At 33.3% G+C, this 20,610-nt stretch overlaps 1 protein-coding gene and 1 long non-coding RNA gene across 2 annotated transcripts in view; one reads left to right on the forward strand and one right to left on the reverse strand.

Moving 5' to 3' along the window:
• Positions 1-15,486, reverse strand: part of LOC149425374 (uncharacterized) — a 31,231-nt gene extending 15,745 nt beyond the window's left edge. Inside the window, exons 1-4 of the long non-coding RNA XR_016305678.1 lie at positions 15,300-15,486; positions 8,293-8,416; positions 7,326-7,419; positions 7,195-7,252 (exon numbers count right to left, since the gene is read on the reverse strand). This is a non-coding gene — a long non-coding RNA (uncharacterized LOC149425374). The remainder of the gene's footprint in view (positions 1-7,194; positions 7,253-7,325; positions 7,420-8,292; positions 8,417-15,299) is intronic.
• A 93-nt stretch (positions 15,487-15,579) lies between these two features.
• Positions 15,580-20,399, forward strand: LOC149425376 (acireductone dioxygenase-like). Its single transcript, XM_089651099.1, has 3 exons — positions 15,580-15,815; positions 16,397-16,696; positions 19,797-20,399. The coding sequence occupies exons 1-3, from the start codon at positions 15,693-15,695 to the stop codon at positions 19,929-19,931; spliced, it is 558 nt and encodes a 185-aa protein (XP_089507225.1). The 5' UTR covers positions 15,580-15,692; the 3' UTR covers positions 19,932-20,399.
• The last annotated feature ends 211 nt before the right edge of the window (positions 20,400-20,610 follow it).

The following is a 20,610-nucleotide window of genomic DNA, read 5'->3' on the forward strand; positions in this document are numbered from 1 at the left end:
GTTGACATTCCTACAAGGAGTAAATTGCTTTGTATTTCTAGATAATATTGTTATATATGCCAATTCTCTAGAAGATCATGATAAAAAACTCAAAACGATATTTATTATTTATTTATTTCACATATACGGCACAACATGTGCCATTCACATACTAATTTACAGAGAATAGTACAGCAACATAAGGAATGCAACAATATAAATGTAAGTATAATGGTACAATCAGTAAATAGTAAGTAAGGTTAAAAGTATGAAAAAAGAGATATAAATATAATTAGCCCAGTCAATGAAGGTTTTGTGTCGGAACTAATTCCCCGGAAGCTGAATTTTTCACAGATGTTAGAAGACCTTTAGATATGTATTTTTACAAAAGTCCCTGACTTTACCCCTTGTGCTTCCTTCCCCACCCCCTCTTGAATATATTTTTCAAAGCCTTTCGGAATACGCTAACATCTCCTTAATGGTTTTATAAAATCAGATTATTTATTTTTTGTTTAGTTTTTAATTAGTCATTCTAAAAAATTGTATTCTTTCATTTTTGCGAGAAAAGCTATACAATCTCTACAATTTATTAGTAAAGGAAAAATATCAGTTTTTAAAATAGTATTTCAGAATATATTTGCACATAACTTTTTTCTGAGCCTGTTAACGAAAAAATATTAATCAACAAAACTTGTAGACAATATTTTTAATTATAAAATAATGTGTATAATGATGGGTTTTAATTTATAATAAGGCACGTAGGCTGTTAATAAGAAGCACGGCGGGCGGCGGCTCGAACGCGCAGCGGTTCGCGGCCCAGCGAGAAATTACTAAAACCTAAGGGAAGTAATGATTAATTCATGTGTTTGCTTTTTTATAACAAATTCGTCTAACGTTGAAGAGTTTTATTGTTTTTTTTTTTTTTATTTTTTTTTATTTTTTTTTTTTTATTTTTTTTTTTTTTTATTTTTTATATATACAATAATATTATTATTGGGTTTATAAAAACAGTTTATTTTTTAACAAGTTCTGCTGTGTAATTATTATTACGCGTGACAGTTTGATAATGCCTTCAGAGGGCGAAACAGCTGTCACGCGTAATAATAATTACACAGCAGAACTTGTTAAAAAATAAACTGTTTTTATAAACCCAATAATAATATTATTGTATATATAAAAAATAAAAAAATAAAATGGAGTTCTACAAATTAAACTTAATAACAATAAATAGTTTTATTGTTATTTACCAGTTTTAGTTCGGAGGGGAGGGGGGGTAATATAAATATTTTCCCCTGCCTAATGAAGCGCTTTCATTATCCACCAACCACCGTGCCCCGGTCTGGCTAAACAGTCAAATTATGTTGTATGATTGTTTGTTATTTATTATTTAAATAAAGTTATGTGAAATAAGCCAAAAAAAACCTACAACAGCGTGGGACTACCCTTTCACAACATTAAAATATTGCAGACCTTATGTTATGGCGAAGTTCTAAAAAATCATTTGTGGAAATTCTCACTTGTTTTATTATGTGCACCTATCAACAATAAAATACAGAAATAACAAATCACTTAAAATAGTGCATAGACCTAAAATGGTTTACTTTCAAAGAAGCTTCTTAAAATATACCTCAAAAAATATTATAATGACAAAACGGTTTGTAAATTATATTATATACTTACCAATATTATGTATGACAAAATTAGGCAAATATTCAAATAATTTTCTAGTCAAGAGAGTCTTCCATTTATTCGTCATACTGGGGTGTGTTCAGACATGATAATCCGTTACGGTTGTAGCACATGGCAGAGCAGGTAAATCCAGATTTTCTGCAGCCACAGTAATTTCCACATCCAGACTTGCAGGAATAGGACACCAGAGAAAGGAGGTCATCAAGAGCAAATGGTTTCAAAAATTTCTTCTTTCCACCATTTTCATTAACATTTTCATACCTCCATCCCCAGTTTATAGGGTTTAGTTTGTTTCCTAACCAAAACTGTACTTGCAAATAAACTCTCAACAAATGTTGATGACACGATTCTGAAGTCGGTGGTAGTTTTGCCAAGTCAAATTTAGATTTAAAAGCTGATTTTGTCGTTAGTCTGGTAAACTTGTAGTTTTTCGACTTGTAGTCGAGCTTCGTTTCAATTAGAGTAGCTACCAAGACCATACATAGAGAGCGAATTTTTCCAGAAATGCGTCAGCTGCTCGTTTTGCTTCGGGATTGTTTTTCATCATGTCAACAGCTTTTATCTTTCCTAACCCATATAAAGATGTTGTCGTACCACAGCCCGTAATAGCATGGGTAAATAGCATGTGTTTTCGAATATCTTTATGTAACATTATAGGTTTCTCTGTGATGTAGAAAGTTCTTGAAGGGGTTTTCCACCAACATCTTAACAGAAAAAAATTGATTTTCCTTCAGGAGCAAGACTTACAAGTAATACCAAAAGATCACTATCCGTGCCAACAACAATCACTTTTGAGAAGATGTTGAGTTGTTCGATGCCGGTTAGTACAATATCAATATCGGTATCACCTGCGGCCGTGACTGTTTTCAAACCAGATTCACTAAATTCATGACACAGTGCTTCAATCATCATTTTTGTTGTTTTTCTTATTAGATAAGAAAGCTTCCTTCTTAGTCAAACAACGTGTAGTGAAGTTTAATTCAATATCGCACGATGAGTTGCTAGCCGACCTTCGTCTTTGCTTTTCATATTTTACAGTTGGTTCTTCAGGGTATCCATCGAAAACGACAATAGAATGTTTGCCAAATTTAGTATGGACGAAACGTGAGTATGATTTAATGATGTTTTCGTAAGTAGTTTAAGTTTGCCAAACAACAGAGTGTAGGAGGTATCCTCCATCGATGACTATTGCAGCATTTTCCAAATCAACTTCGTCATGAATACTTTCGCCATACATGATTTTGTTCCTTTAAGAAGGGAGACTTCATCAAAAATATAAGGGGTCTTGAAGCCAATTCATATCCTAAGTAGGTCTAAAGCTTGCTAGGACTATCACCAATGCACAGTATTCTGTTAAATAGCTGCTGGGGGTTTACTGCAACTTGTCTCGTCCTAACAGTTGCGGATTTGAATCTTGCTGTGTAGTCACCATGTCTTTCCTTTTCAGTCGTATATCTCCAAAATTACATCCTTTCATTTTTTGCATAGCTGCCAGGCTCACCTCATAAGCGTTATCACAATTGACACTATTATCTGAAATAAACCCTGAAGATAAAGACACCAGCTCTTAGCCATGATGTATATTTTCCTATATCTAGCTCATCCCTTTTCTTCCGTGATTCGCGCAGCTCAACATGTTGTTCAGTAAAATTAAATTCTATACCGATGAATTCTTCAATGCTCTCTTGCACTTTCACGCAGTAAGTGGTTCCAAGTTTCCACTTTGACAAAGCGCTGAGTGATTCCGCGCCCAAGTGTCAAACCTCCTACTGACTTCATTGGTCGCATGAGACACTGCTCGATGATCATGTCCGTCCACGTACCGGACCAATATCTTTCGCTTCTTCTTATTTTAAAGTACCCATTAGTGAATAGTAAATATTCTTCTTTAGTTATTCTTGATTCGAGTTGCAACATACTTTGAACGTAGATATGTGCTGTTTTCCGTATGGTAAATGTCCTGCCGGGTGGAAAAATGGAAGCATATTAACAACAGTATTTAGGTGCATTTTCCGATTCCCGGACTTCTCTGCAAATATAAATCTAAGCATGAGGTCGATGCAATGTAGAAGGTAAAGCCACAACTTGGCAGTCCTACTCGATGATTCCTTAATCCTGTCTTCACTTGCTTCAGTATATGGAATCGTCTCTTTTAGATTGTCATCATTATTAACCTCCTCCATATTTTTTTTCCACGTAACTAAATCTTGATACATATTTTCTATTTGTCTTAATTTCCCATCAATATCTAGGTATTCTTCTCTCATTACGTGGACAAGAGACGCTGCTGTTAAAGTGTAGGTTCTGTTTGCCCGAGATTATTCATGTCCATGGAGCATGCGGGTTACTGTTGAGGACGCGTAAACTGATTCCCATAAATTTCCCACATAACATTATTTAAATAATAAGTAACAAACAATCATATAACATTATTTGACTGTTTAGCCAGACCGGGGCACGGTGGTTGGTAGATAATGAAAGCGCTTCATTAGGCAGGGGAAAATATTTATATTACCCCCCTCCCAACTAAAACTGGTAAATAACAATAAAACTCTTCAACGTTAGACGAATTTTGTTATAAAAAAAGCAAGCACATGAATTAATCATTACTTCCCTTAGGTTTTAGTAATTTCTCGCTGCGCCGCGAACCGCTGCGCGTTCGAGCCACCGCGCGCCGTGCTTCTTATTAACAGCCTACGTGCCTTATTATAAATTAAAACCCATCATTATACACATTATTTTATAGCTAAAAATATTGTCTACAAGTTTTGTCGATTAATATTTTTTCGTTAACAGGCTCATAAAAAGTTATGTGCAAATATATTCTGATATACAATTTTTTAAAACTGATATTTTCCCTTTACTAATAAATTGTAGAGATTGTATAGCTTTTCTCGCAAAAATGAAAGAATACAATTTTTTAGAATAACTAATTAGAAACTAAACAAAAAATAAATAATCTGATTTTATAAAACCATTAAGGAGATATTAGCGTATTCCGAAAGGCTTTGAAAAATATATTCAAGAGGGGGTGGGGAAGGAAGCACAAGGGGGAAAGTCGGGGACTTTTGTAAAAATACATGTCTAAAGGTCTTCTAACATCTGTGAAAAATTCAGCTTCCGGGGAATTAGTTCCGACATTGGGTCTTTTTTTCCCTTCATTGACTGGGCTAAATATAAGTAGCAATCTGTAGTATAGTAATAAGTCAAAGAAAGAAATTATATGTAATAATATACAAAAAAGTAGTATAAGGAAGAATGAAGTGCTTATAAAATGTCTAGAAGGCAAAGAGTTTTTAAAAAATAAAATAAAAGATATTAGATAGGTATATACTATTAGAAAATGAAAGGAATAAAATATATACTATTATAATATGAAAAGGAAACAAAACTAATAAATTACGTAAATCTACCGGGAGAATCGTGTGTGTAATAATAATGTGCGACACTGCTTGACAGTCCGATAAAGTTTAACATAGTACCTATGATGACTATGATATATAATGCACTGATATCAGCTTCTACCTATGGAGTACTAGTAGTTTTTAATCTGAAGTACATAATCATTATGATTGTATGGTATTACTCGACGATTTTTGTTTTATGCATCTTTTATATGATAATAGACAATCAGCGTGATCGATGTTGGAATATTCATTGCCTAATTTGTGCAAGCGATGGATTATTGAATTTTGTTCTGCGTTAGTTCCAGTATTGTTACAATAATAAGGTGACTTGAGTCTAGTTGGTCTACAGGGAACATGGTAGTTTATCAACGAAGTTAATTCAGGGGAGTCAAACCGGTGATTGATTATTTTAAATAAAAAAATTAGATCATTAAGTATTCTTCTATGTTTTAACGATAAGAGATGCATTAATTGTAATAATGAATCGTAATCAATGTCGTCAGAGGGAATTCCTAATTTGAAGTTAATTGTTCTGAGAAATTTGTGTTGGATTCTTTCAATGGAGTTTGCATGGTTTTTGTAGGAAGGGTTCCATATAGACGAATTATATTCTAATTGACTTCTGACTAGAGTTGAATAAAGTAATTTTAATGTATGGATATTTTTGAAATCTTTAGATATTCTAGTAATGAAGCCCAACATTTTCATTGCTTTACTAGTAATGACATTAATGTGATTAGTAAAAGATAATTTACCATCAAAGATTATACCGAGGTCCCTAATTTCAGGTACAGATAATAAAATGTGGTTTTTCAGTGTATAACTATATTTGATAGGAAGAATATTAAGAGAATACAACTTGAAAATTCAACCAGATAAATGCGAATTTCTAAAAAAAGAAGTCGCCTATCTTGGACTCGGACTTGGAATCACTGATAAAGGAGTTAGTCCAAACCCTGATAAAATCAAAGCAGTCTCACAATTCCCAGCACCGAAAAACCCCAAAGAAATTAAACAATTCTTAGGACTGGTAGGATACTACAGGAAATTTATTGATGACTTTGCTAAAATTTCTAAACCTTTAACATCACTTTTAAAGAAAGACATTAATTTTGACTGGACAGAAAATCAACAAAACGCGTTTGAAAATTTAAAAAATAAATTGATAACAGCACCTATATTACAATACCAAGACTTTTCTAAACCATTTGTATTGAAAACAGATGCCTCTAACTACGTAATCGCCGCGATACTTTCCCAGGGAGAAATCGGAAAAGATTTACGCATTTGTTACGCATCTAGAACACTTAATTCCGCAGAAGGAAATTACAATACAACAGAAAAAGAACTACTAACTAACTAGTATGGTCGGTGAATCACTTTCGACCTTATATCTATGGAAGAACATTCAATTATAATAACTGACCACAAACCATTGACTTGGTTATTTAGTGCGAAAGATCCAGGTTCAAAAACTAGTTAGATGGAGATTGAAACTAGAAGAATATTCATATGAAATTCGATATAAACCAGGAAAATTAAATTCCAGCGCTGATTGTCTATCACGTATACCAGTAAACGCATTTGCAACTAAATTAGATATGACATACAAAACCTTTTTAGAAAAACACAAATAATTAATTTTAGATGATGTAATAATTAATGAGTATGATAACTTATTAAAAACCAACGATAAACACGTCGCATATCCTACATCAATTGACCTTGATGACTGTGTACCCTACTGTACCGACATTGTCTATCAATCTAACTAGGTCGAAATATTCAAGATAAGCGATCATGAACTTTATCAGACGGAAACCACAAAACGAAAAAATAAAACTTACTACCATATATTTATAAAAGTAAACCACTATGATAAACTATCATACTCGGATGTATTTATCGCTTTAAAAAATTAAAAAACCATATTGATAAATAAAAAAATAAAAGAGTTCTCAATATCGGACTTGATTAATAATGATTCATTTAACCAAATAAATTATGATAAGCTAAAACAAATATTATCATACATATTCCATAAATCAGATATAAAAATCAATATCAACAGGAATAAAATCAAGAATGCTGAAGTCAATGATATCCCTAGAATACTCACCATTAGCAGGACATTTAGGATTCCACAAAATGCATAATCGCATCAGGAACCAATACACCTGGAAAAACATGAAAAAATCAATTGAAGATTATATTAAGAATTGTTCTCAATGTCAAATGAACAAGACTTACAGGAAAAATAATACGGCACCCATGATCATAACGTCAACTTCTAGAGAACCTTTTGAAAGGCTAGCTTTAGATGTAGTAGGTCCGTTACCTGAAACTAAAGATGGAAATAAATTCATACATATATTTCAAGATGATTTGACCAAATTCAGTCAAGCATATGCAATTAAAAATGCAACTGCAGAAGAAACAGCCATTAACTTCATAACTTTTGTCTCATGTTTTGGTATACCAAAAGCCATATTGACAGATCAAGGACAAAATTTTGTGTCATCTAAACTGTCTGATTCATTTATTGACCAGTCATTGAAAGGCTGACCCCTACGCCACTTCCCCACTCCTCAAAACATGGTTTGTTCCCCTCATCCTTATCGGCATGTCTATGAGCAGAAAAGAATAAAAGCAAGTGGAAGAAAATGCAAGAGAATATAGACAAGGAAGCAGAAGATAATAGATAAAACTAGAATATTCGGAAGCACATATTTTAAAACAACAAAAGTGCAAAATAGTGGTAGAATTAGCTTAAAGTTAAACACGACGCTTGTTATATTCTACGTGTTCATTGATGGATTTGATTAATTTATTTGATTAAAATGTGTTTTTTTGCAAGGTTTACCGCCCGTACACATACAATAAGAATATGAATAAACAGTTTTGTCCGTAAAAAAACTCAATTCTTTTAAGAAAGGCATACAAATACAATATTGGATTGAATCATCGGTACAATATTGTATTTGTATGTATTGAGTTTTTAAACTAAGAAAACTATTTATTCATTTATTATCCGCAAAACAAATAAATTGTCTTAATATTGTAAAGCAATACCTTGCAAAAAGTGTAATTTAATCAAATAAATTAATTAACACAATCTATGAACAAGTAGAATATAACGAGCGTCGCATTTAATCATAAATATTGGTTTATGTGTTTAAGCTGTGAATAATTTGAATGAAAAATGAATATAATTTACGACATTGTTCTTGGAGATGGCGATCTGCGTGACGGGCGTGTTAAACCGGGCCACCACCCCGTCTTTGTCCATGGCGGGGAAGGTCTACCACACGTCGTAGTCTGTGCCGCATGTCACTATTTCACTGGAAAGGGAAACCTTGAACAATTGATTACATGGAACACTGCTTGCAAGTTAATGAAAAACTAAAGAAAAACTACATTCAAGTTTATCTAAGCTAAACATCGTTTCTAGTTGCTCTGGAAATTTATCCCAAAATTAACAGAAATAACTCGTTTTTCGACTCAATCTTAACTTTAAATAGTAAATCATAAGTGTAGAATCATCATCGAGTGTTATCTCGGGCCCCCAATACAGGGCATTCGTCCTTTTAATATCTTAAAATCTCCCATTTTCAGACGTTCTGTTATTGTTACCTGACTACCCACTGACAGACGAAACCACAGAAAAAATTTTTGGATCTGACCATAGAAAAAAACCACAGAAAAAACTTTTGGATCTGACCATAGAAAAAACCACAACAAACTTTTGGATTTGACCATAGAAAAAACTAAGAGAAAAAAAAAAAAAAAACAAATCAAACAATCGTTCCTATCTATTCCACAGACAAAAAACACATAACATTTAACAAAAAAATACAATATAAGTGATATGTAAGACATTAAAAACAATAATTCCTGAATGGCAGATTCCCCATGTACCCCCCCAAGGGTTAAAGATCCCTTCAAAAAATCGGGAACTACGCCAAGGTCACCGATAATCCGGAGCCGTAGCAGTCCAGAGCTAGCTAAGTCTCCAAGACAAACCCGAGCCGAAAGTAGAAAGGTCATGGATAAACAACAAAAGAAGGGAATCAAGACCAATAAGATGGCATCAATTTCCACTTACACTAGCTCTGCTTTTTCTACCACCGCCGCTACTGCAAAATCCTCACCAACAACAGTCATATCCAGTCCGGCGCTTCTTTCTACCCAAGAAGACAAAACTCCTCCCCCCAAGACCAAACCGATCGTGACTCCTATTCAAACCCCCCAATTTACTTCTTCTCAGAATATGAACCAGTCCGAGTCAGCCCTGAACATTGTACAAGTTGCTACTCTGGCACTGAAAGCAGCAGAACCTCTCAAGAGTACAATATCCAAAGAAGTCCGTGAAACCATAATATCATCTTTACTGGAAATAATTGAAAAAGGAGCAAACTTGGGACAGCAACTTCATGCCCTGGAAGTCCAACTACTTGAAACAAAGGTAGAAAATGCAGAATTTCAACTAAAGGCAGAAGAAAGGCACTGCAGGGAAATAAAAGCCTGTGCCAACGCTCAAAAGACACCCCTACTCAGTTATGCCTCGGCAACGGCAAATCGAGGAGATGACACTAGACATGCCGTAATAGTTTCATCATCAGAGCTAGGAGCGACGTCGGAATCCATTACATCAACAATAAAGGATATCATCAAGCCAGCAGTCCTCAGGGTGGGTGTCAGTGGACTGTCGAAGGCCAAAAATAACAAGGTCATTATCACCTGCCCTAAAAAGACAGACGCCGTAAAAATACTGACAGAAATTTCAAAAGCAAATAAAGGATCTCTAAAAGCTCAAGACGGCAAGCTGCTCCGACCTACAGTGATCCTCAAAGGAGTTGCAAATGAATATAAAGACAGTGAAATCCTCCATATGATCATTCAGCAAAATGATCTTATCTATGAAAAAATCCAAGACCGAAAACCAGAAGACTGTATGAAGATCCTTCGAACCACAAAAAATCGAAATGATCAATTAAGGAACATAGTACTAATAGTCGACAGTGAAATAAGAAAAGCACTACTCAGTCTCGGCCGTATCAACATCGGGTACATGAGGGTGCACGTGGAGGATTCCTCATCAACTATTTCAGTGTTTCAAGTGTATGGGATTCGGGCATTCCTCTTCCAACTGCAATGCTACAAAAGACAGATGTCTCCACTGCGCCGGCGAGCACAAATCGATGGTATGCCCAAAAAAGGACGATGATTCAGCAACAAAGTGTTGGAATTGCAGTAAAATTTCTACCAACAAAGATGTTTATTCACATAAAGCAAATAGTAGACAGTGCCCTTATCGGCAAAAAATGGAAGAGAGAGCCCAGCAAAGAACTGACTATGGATAATAAGGGACTTGAAGATCTAAATGAGGAAATTGAAGCCAAATTGAAATATGTAAATTCTATGTCATTTGAAAGTCCAGAACAGTGTGGTAAAGTATTCACAGAAAAAAAACTTTCTCTGAAATTGCTAACTTTAAATATCCGAAGTCTAAACCGCAATTTCAATGACTTTATTGTACTACTTCAGAGGATTCAAGTTAGTTTTGATGTGATTATTCTAACAGAGTGCTGGCTAAAAGAAACATACCAACCAAAAGAAATTCCTAATTATAAAGTATATCACACTGAAAGTAATTATAATCAAAATGATGGAGTTATCGTTTACGTTTTGGAAAAACTAAAAATCGTTGTTAAAGAGCCTAATTTCGCAGAAGGAAATTGCTTATTAATAAAAATAGAAAATGATATAAGTATTGTAGCCCTATACCGTTCACCATCTTTCAAAAAAGTGTCGACATTTTTAAATTCTTTAAATTCAGTACTCTCAGAAGTAAATCACTTTCAAAATGTTATTGTAACGGGAGATATTAATATAGATTTGCTGAACGAAAACCATCCAAATACTGTAGACTACAATATACTCATGGCGGAGAAAGGCCTAAAAAGTGCAATTCTCCTACCAACACGGGAAAATTCCTGCCTAGACCACATTATGGTAAGATCTCGTAAACGAATCAATGCTATTGTCTGCAACACAGCTATCACAGATCATTTCCCCGTAATATTGGCCTTAGAGACGAAAATTGTCAGAGAAAATAAAATAAAAAATATCGAAACTCTCCTAAATTTTGAAAAAAATAATGAAGACATGTTGAAACAAAACTGGACATCAATATTGACATCATCAGACGCAAATCTTGCAATGGAAATTTTTGTTCAAACTCTTCAAAATACAATAAAAAAATATGAAACCAAAAAACAAAAAAAAACAACAAACGAAGCATTACAACCATGGATTAACAGAGGCTTAATAAAATGTATTAAGAAACGAGATAAGATGCACATGCAATGTAAAACACATCCACAAGACGAGACCATGAAATTTAATTATCTTAGATATAGAAATATGTGTAAAAAAACTATTCACTCTGTAAAAGAGGAATATTACAAAAGGAAAATCGAAAATAACTCACAAAACCCAAAGAAAATTTGGAACGTAATTAAAGAAATTGCTAACATAGCCCCGAATAAAATCACAGACATCTCGCAAATCAAGACGGAGCAAATCTCGACAAATAACGCCGACCCTGATATAAATAGACTTAACACTCTTAACAAATACTTTGCAACAATAGGACAGACACTTGCCAATACGTCCCTAAATAAGATGAAAACAACAGAAAGACAGCTAACTTTGAACTACAGAGCAGGAAGAAGCCAACAAAATTCTCTTTTCCTTCTACCAACAAACAAAGAAGAAATTAATAGGATCATCTCTGAACTGAAACACAACTCAGCACCTGGAATAGATGGAATCACTGCAAATGTCATAAAGAAATGCAAAGAAGGTATAATAACACCGCTAACACACATTTGTAATCTCAGCATGCAAACTGGAGTATTCCCAAATTGCCTCAAAAAAGCAATTGTTTGTCCTATATTTAAAGGAGGAGATCCGTCTTCTCCTAGTAATTACAGGCCGATCTCTCTATTGAGCATTTTATCTAAAATCCTGGAAAAGCTTGTCAAAGTAAGGTTAATGAATTTCTTCGAGAAGCACAAATTAATCTCGCCACAACAATTTGGGTTCCAACAGAAAAAATCAACTGAACATGCCATAACGGATATGACCGAATATTTGGCGAACAATTTAGATGCTGGTCAAAAATGCGTGGGAATCTTTCTAGATTTACAGAAAGCTTTTGACTCAATTTCACAAAAAATACTATTAAGGAAATTAGAAATGATGGGTGTGAGAGGCATCCCACTCGCATGGTTTGATGACTACCTCTCGGAAAGAACTCAATTGGTAAAGAACGATGGAAAATTAAGCAACACGGAAAAAATTTTATTCGGAGTACCCCAGGGTAGTACCCTTGGACCAATACTTTTTCTTGCGTATATAAACGAACTATGCAAAATAGACCTAGAAAATGGGAAAATAATATCATTTGCCGATGATACAGTTTTACTTTTCAAAGGAGAGACATGGGAGGAGATAAAATCAAAATCTGAAACAGGTCTAGTAAAAGTATCAAAATGGCTAGAATGCAACCTGTTGACATTAAATGCCAAAAAAACAAATTCAATGTTTTTTTCTATGAACAAAAGAGGCAAACCTAACAGTGACATAAATATAAAAGTACATTTAAATGACACCTGTACCCCAGGAACACAAATATCTCACCCATGCGCATGTCAAGACCTTGAAAAGGTTCAATTAGTCAAATATCTGGGTATTTTAATAGATGACTCTTTGACCTGGAGAGCGCATATTGAAAATACGGCCAAACGAATAAGAAAACTAATTTTCTTCTTGAAAGATATACGCAACATTGTTGATAAGAAAACCATTAAAATTGTATACTATGCTTTGTGCCATTCAATTATCAGGTATGGCATACTAAGCTAGGGCGGTGCAGCCAAGACCATACTAGATCCGTTAGCCAAGGCACAAAAAGCTGTAATAAGAGTGATGGATAAAAAACCTTTTATGTATCCATCGACACCCTTATTTAAGGAAACAAAATTATTAGATGTAAGACAGATTTATATACATGCACTCATAATGTACTATACAAACAATCCCAAGCTTCATAGTCTTGTTGATCACAGCTACACAACAAGACTAAGATCAGAACAAAGGATGATAGTACCAAAAATGAACACATCGTTTGGACAACGTTTCCATATATTTCTGGCTCCTAAGGTGTATAATGGGTTCAAGCAGCAATGCAATAAGATTAAAACAGGCCCTCTTCAAAAGAAAATAACCGTATGGCTCATAGAATGTGGCAGAATGAAATCAGAAAGCTTCCTGAATGAAATTATTGTCTGACTGAAGAAAGACCATTAAGTGAATTCATTCCGACTTTATCCAAATTATCGCATATATATTTATTATTTTTGTATAATTGTGTTTAACATTATACACGGTGTCCGGAAACTCGTAGTACAAGCGGGAAACTGGAGAATCTACACCACATGGGGAACCAAAAAAAAAAATAAAAAAAATTTTGATTTGAGCATTTTCAAAAAAAAAAAAAAAAAACCAAAAAAAAAAATTTTTCGGCTATTTTAGGGTTAAAGTTTTTTCTGGTGTTTAGGGTTGAATAACAGATGTTTTAACCCTGCAGAGCAGAAATATTTTATGATTACACCGGGTTAAATGAAGGGAGATTTCAAAATAATGCTTCAAATCCGAGTTTCTTCATTTGTTTTACTTTCAAATAGTTTTAATTAGTTGGGTACTTTGATCTTCAGTAATAATTTATAAGAATTTGATTAAAAAAAAAAAAAAAAAAAAAAAAATCAACTTCAAACTCGATTTACTCGATAACGAAAGCTCAAATAAAAAAAATATATACTACAAAATCGACTCCAAATGTGATGTAGATTCACCAGTTTCCCGCTTGTACTACGAGTTTCCGGACACCCTGTATAATTGTGTTTTTATTTTATTTTATGTTTGTTATATTTTCTTATGATTTCTTTTTTATATTTTCTTATTTATTACCACCATAATACGGGCATTTGCCTAGTTTGGGGTATTAATAAAAAAAAAAAAAAAAAAATACCGGAAAGTAGTTTTATTTTATTGTACAACAGAACATTAATTCCAGTTACAGTACAATTTTACATACAGTACAATTTTATATTATATCAGCATTTAGCTATGTGACTCTTCAATAATTGTTTTAGGTCATTTAGAGAACAGTCACTTATATCCAAATTCTTTGCTAGTTCGTTCAACAGCACCACTCCCCTCTTCATGCTACGCTTTGCCAGGAGTTCGGTTTATTTATTTATTCATTAATTTACGCCTGTCGGGCTTTTACATAAAATAAGTATAAATTAATTACATTACCCAGAGCATTCAAATTAACATAATAATAATATTTTTCATCCCAACTGCAAGATAGGATTTTCTGATCACTTTATTTATTCAATTTATGTAAGTACTAGCGTCTGTCTGGGCAGATAGAGAAACAAAAGCACGTATTATTTTACGTCCAATAATGGCGCTGTTTTTAGCATCTATAAAAGCACATGCGTATTCGAATGCAATGTTGTGTCAAAATTTCAAAGCAATCAGTGAAGAACTTTTGCAGATTTAAGATTTTGAACAAACGAACATTTACACTTTTATTTAATAATAATAATATTTGGATGATTTATATAGCGCCGTTTTTGTGCAAAATCACCTCAAGGGCGCTGGATGGATATATAGATAAGTGCGTTAGCATTTCCATACAAGCCTTTATGCTATTCGTTTTCATGTGGACTCGAATGGTAATAGGTGTACATGGCTATAAAAATGATTCCTTTACCGAAGCGTATAGATAGAGATTATTATAAAGTTATACAGTTTATTTTGTGGTTTTCTTCATTTTTTAGCAATGTTCAGGTTCTTATGATATCAAAGAATTATAGCCATATACACCTATTACCATCCGAGTCCATTCTCTGATGTCATGTTCAGGTTCTTATGACATCAGAGAATTATCCCTTTACCAATTTATCTGCTCTAAGAATGGTGTTTTGTAGTTGTATGTAATACCTATATAGCTGCAATTGAATTATGCACTATCAAAGACTTTAGGTATAACAAGGTAGAAAATTATGTAATTGTAGACCTGCAGTGAATAAAATAACATAAACAAAACTGAAGAAAATACAATGTGGTTTAGTTTATTTCACTCACTCTCCATTTCCCGTGTAAGTTATTTCGGTGTGGCCCTTAGCATGAGCGTACCGCACGGGCTGACACTCCATTGCTAAATAAAGACTTGTAACTTGCTATAACTGCAAAATAAACTTGCGCTCAATATTTTTTGACCTAAATAAACACAAGAAAATTTTTTGACCTGATTTTTTAACACAAACGTGACAGGTTTATTTATGTTGCCAAGCATAGATAACTTTTAACTAACAGCTGATCTTTGACATGTTTTAAACTTTGACGTTCGTTTCGAGATAAATTTGCAATTGTGATTTGAACACATTTTCCACTTTAAATTATTCTCAAGTCATTCCGTAAGAGGACATCTAATACAATATTCGTTTACTAAGTTTTGTTATAACTTAAAAAGTTAAAATGGTGCGCGCTTGGTTGATGGATAGTTTCGAAACCTCCCACCAGTTGGAACACCAAAGGAACCCTCCTGAATTCCTCACCCTAGATGAACTTTACAAACAGACGGGAGTTGAATGTTTCAAGGTTGATAAATTTTTTTATTTTTTATTTTTAAATTTTTATTAGAGATCTCGGGGAGGGTGGTGCAATCCCACGAGCTCCATATTATACATAGAATATATATATAAAGTAAAATAAATGATATAATATTTACTATTAAATAATAATTAAACATTTTTCTTTTCTAATTCTTTGAGTTGTCACGAAAAATATGTAATGATGAAATGTACGCATGCTGAGTCTGTTTAGTGGCGCCTGTTCGAAGGAGCTATAACATCATTGATCCCAGGTGCACCGGTGCCAGTGCGTGAAACTCAACTCAACATCACAGTTGATGATGGTTTCATGAGAACGGGCTGCTTCTTCGACTCGTTTTTGTGTAAGACGACTCGTATGTGGAACGAGCTACTGGCATCTGTTTTTCCTCCTTCATATAATCCAGACCTCTTCAAGACCCGAATTAATCAATCCTTTCCTACAGCCCCTATCTTAATCCGCCTCACAACGCTGCCCAACGGGGTGGCGACATAGCTCTCCTGCCTTTACGCAGTTCAGATTGAGCACACTGGTGAGGTGTCACTTAAAAAAAAAAGTTTTCTTCACAGATCAACTGCGATACTTACAAAACTGATGGGGTTCTTGATAAAATTAAGAGTGACCGAGGGTATGCCTATGAGGATCAGATAACTTGCTCCAAGGAGTGTCTGCCAAATTACGAGGAGATGTTAAAGTCATTCTACGTAGAACATTTGCACGAAAATGAAGAGATTCGTTTTCTTTTGGATGGATCGGGCTTCTTTGATGTGAGAGACGGAAAGGATGACTGGATCAGGATTGAGGCGGTCGCCGGAGATTTGATTATTGTTCCAAGTGGAATATATCACCGTTTTACTCTTGACCCAAAAGTAAGTACCTAATCATTTCCTTTTTTTTTCCTTCTACAGTGAAATCTCGATCGATCGTTCCTCGAATAACTGTTTCCCTGCGTCTGTCATTTAACACAACAGAATGCAGTTTTAATACAGCAGTCACTTCTGATATTATTTTGTTGTTAGACATTCAAACACTTATCTTTTTACTTTCTAGTTTTTCACCGTTTCATCCTTCACAATTAACTGTCTGGTGAAAAAAGTGCATACTCTTCAAGAAAGATTAAGAAATTGTCGAAGAAGTGGAGAATGATTCTGATGAAAAACGCATCGATGTAGCCAATCATTAGAATTTGCGCCATTTTTATTTAAACACATTTATTTATGTATGAAATACGTATCTTTTTTTAGAATATCAAAAATTTAAGTATTAATGTAGCTTTTTCTATATCCACATCCATTGTTTTCCCGCATTCATAGTTTATTTCGATATGATTAACAATCGTGTATGTAAAAACCTTAAAATACAAACTGACATAAAATAGTTTATTGTTTATCTGTTTCGTTAACTTGAAATTTCGGAATATTTTCAAGGTATTTTAACCCTTAAGGCCTCTGGTATACTGACCGTTATATTTCTTAAGGATGCTGTCTTTCTTTTGTGTGTTCTAATTTGTGTGTATTTCCGCTGCTCAATAAAATTCAAATATGGAATATTTCTGAACTTATCCCAGAACTAAAAAACTATTTTTGAAAGAAGTTATAAATCGCTTTCACATTTTGTTAGAAATAAATATAAATATAGGTTTTTGAAATATTCAAATTATCAAATCAAACCAAATAAAGTTTGAAAAATGGCTCACCTTACGTTTTTTCGTCTAAACACGGATGACGAAAAAAACATACATTTTATTAGAAAAATGTACTATACTTATTTTTTGTCATTTTAGATAAAAATAATTAATTAAAAATTCACAAAGTTTTATAAATTTTTCACACATTGCCGTTGGAACCTTTGGTTTCATAGAGGTTTACATTTTAATTATTCTGTGGTTGACTTCTATATTATTATTTTTTGGTAAATTAATGTTTTTAAGACAAGATTTTTTTTATGCATAGCACAAAGGATAACAATTATTATTATTATTTTTTTTTTATAAGCAATAATTGTTCGCCTGAAACACTCATCCACATTGAAAAATCTCCTGATAAAAGATACATGACGCCAACGGGACTCGAACCCGTGTCCCTTCGATTTCCGGTCGACAGCTCTGACCGCTGAGCTATGGCGGCTTATCTCTTACCCGAGAAATTATTCAATATATGCTAGTGTTTCATTCAACAATTACTGCTTGTTACATTTTTCACCTGAAAACAACCAACTTTATTTTATATGAGAAAGGCATTGTAAGTGCTAACTCTCTCACTAGATGGCGTTGAGACAATTTGTCTACATTTTTAGGTGAAATACTTGAACTTATTGCTTATAAAAAAAAAAAAATTGTTATCCTTTGTGCTATGCATAAAAAAAATCTTGTCTTAAAAACATTAATTTACCAAAAAATAATAATTAATATTTGACAAGTTCAAGTATTTCACCTAAAAATGTAGACAATTTGTCTCGACGCCATCTAGTGAGAGAGTTAGCACTTACAATGCCTTTCTCATATAAAATAAAGTTGGTTGTTTTCAGGTGAAAAATGTAACAAGCAGTAATTGTTGAATGAAACACTAGCATATATTGAATAATTTTTCGGGTAAAAGATAAGCCGCCATAGCTCAGTGGTCAGAGCTGTCGACCGGAAATCGAAGGGACACGGGTTCGAGTCCCGTTGGCGTATCTTTTATCAGGAGATTTTTCAATGTGGATGAGTGTTTCAGGCGAACAATTATTGCTTATAAAAAAAATAAAAAAAAAAAAAATAATTGTTAACTTCTATATCTCTAAATAGTATAAAATTAAGTCTCTTCCCGCGTCTCTCTGTTTGTGCGCATAGTTCTTCTAAACTACGCAATGGATTTTGATAGGGATTTCACTATCATTTAGAAAATTTCTTCCGGATGGTTTAAAAATATAATACATGAACATTATATTATTAGTAAGTAGAGAAAAGTCGATGTTTTCTAATCAAGTCGTTGCTAACCCTGGCTAAACTTTATGAGATACATCAAAAGAATGTACTACTTACTAAATAATGTATATCTTAAAAAGGCCTACAGAAAAGTTTGCGACGGTATATGTATATCTCCTAAGGATAACTCCAAGCAACGCCGGGTACACGTCATAATTCAGAGTCGAATTAAAGTCCATGTAATGTAGTGTTTTTAACAGTAACATTGTGGTACACAGTAGTGAATGGTGGAAGAAATCGGAGACGTCTGAGAAAGATATTACAATAGCGAAGCATTGCGGCATCAACTAGTTTTAATATAAAGCTCGATGTTTTCTCTTTCACAACACATTTCTAACTATGTATGATGGTAAGGGAAACACAACGATTTTAATGAGATCATATGAGCTGTACAAAAAGTAAACAAATTGACTCTATGGGTATTGGGTATAGCTGTTTGTTTCCAAAACCGAACAAATTAACCTGAGGAGTTAAATGTGCTATACATTCTTCTATTGAAGACGTTGTATTTTTCTATTTGAAATTTACTTAAATTTTAATTTCTAAGATGAAATTTTAAAAAATACGAAAAAGTAAAAAAAAAAATTCTAAATGTATTTTTAATCGAAAAATTTATAATACGAAATTTAGAAAACATATTCCTTTTATTTAGGGTATCTGTAAGAAAACTGTCACCTCACTTTTTACCTCGTTTATACAATACTTATTCTTAGAGAACACCGAAAATAAATTGTCATTTTGCATTCATTGTTTGCGCAGTATAAACATTGATATCCAGGATTTATTTACCTAGACACGTATAAAATATTTATTGAAAAACATAGCTTTCATAGAATTCAGTCACGCGGTGATAGTTCTTTGGACTATGTTTTAAGCCCGCTAAAGGAAAAGCCAATGATAAATTGATAAAAAGATGATAAAAATAAAATGATAAAAAGCTAATGATAAATTTGTAAAATAGCCTTTAATTGTATGAATCATCAAGAGTATCTCATTTGTTTCAGAATTTCATAATAGCCAAAAGATTTTCTATGGGAGGGCCAGTGTGGACTCCCTACAACCGCCCGGCGGATGATATGACCTGCCGGAAGGAGTATCTGGAGAAGCTAAAGAAAGGATTTGCTGCACAAGTTGCCTAAACAATTCATGTTTTTACATATATTGTATTTTCATATTGATTGTTCAATTTTGATAATTGGTTAAATTTAGAAAAATGAAGTATATTGGTATTTATTACGTATTTCGTGTGATACGTTTGTTAACAGTCGTTATGCCTGCTAGATCCAGGGCATAAATAAACTCATAAATAAACTATCTGGCACTATACAAGTCACCTAAACACCAAAATATTTCATCCATCCTTACTTCCTTAGACTTGGTCTTACCTGTACATCAAATGAAGAGCTAATGGTAATTGGTGATATTAACATAGATTTATTTAAGCCTATGGCAACACAAACACTCTATTAAAAAATCTTATGACTCAACACAGACTTGTTTCTCATATTAATTACTTACTCTTACTTACTCTCTAATGTCATTTCACAATCAAATGCCACATATTTATATTTGTAATTCTTTTTTAAAAATATTTCTACGATTTTAACTGTGACATGTTATCATTGTTTATGGTATATTTATACCGTTGATATTAAATAAATAAATAAATAAATTAATGCTCCTACTAGAGTAACTGAACAACTGAACAAATTCATGTATTGATCACATATTTTTAAGAAAAAAAATGCCCAGGGGATTGTGTATCAATCAACCATAACAGATCGCTTCTCAGTAACAATTGGTCTTATGCACAATAAA

The sequence above is a fragment of the Hesperophylax consimilis genome, chromosome 3 (genome assembly GCF_061612785.1).
Source record: "Hesperophylax consimilis isolate HC1 chromosome 3, BYU_Hcon_1.0, whole genome shotgun sequence".
NCBI lineage: Eukaryota > Metazoa > Arthropoda > Insecta > Trichoptera > Limnephilidae > Hesperophylax > Hesperophylax consimilis.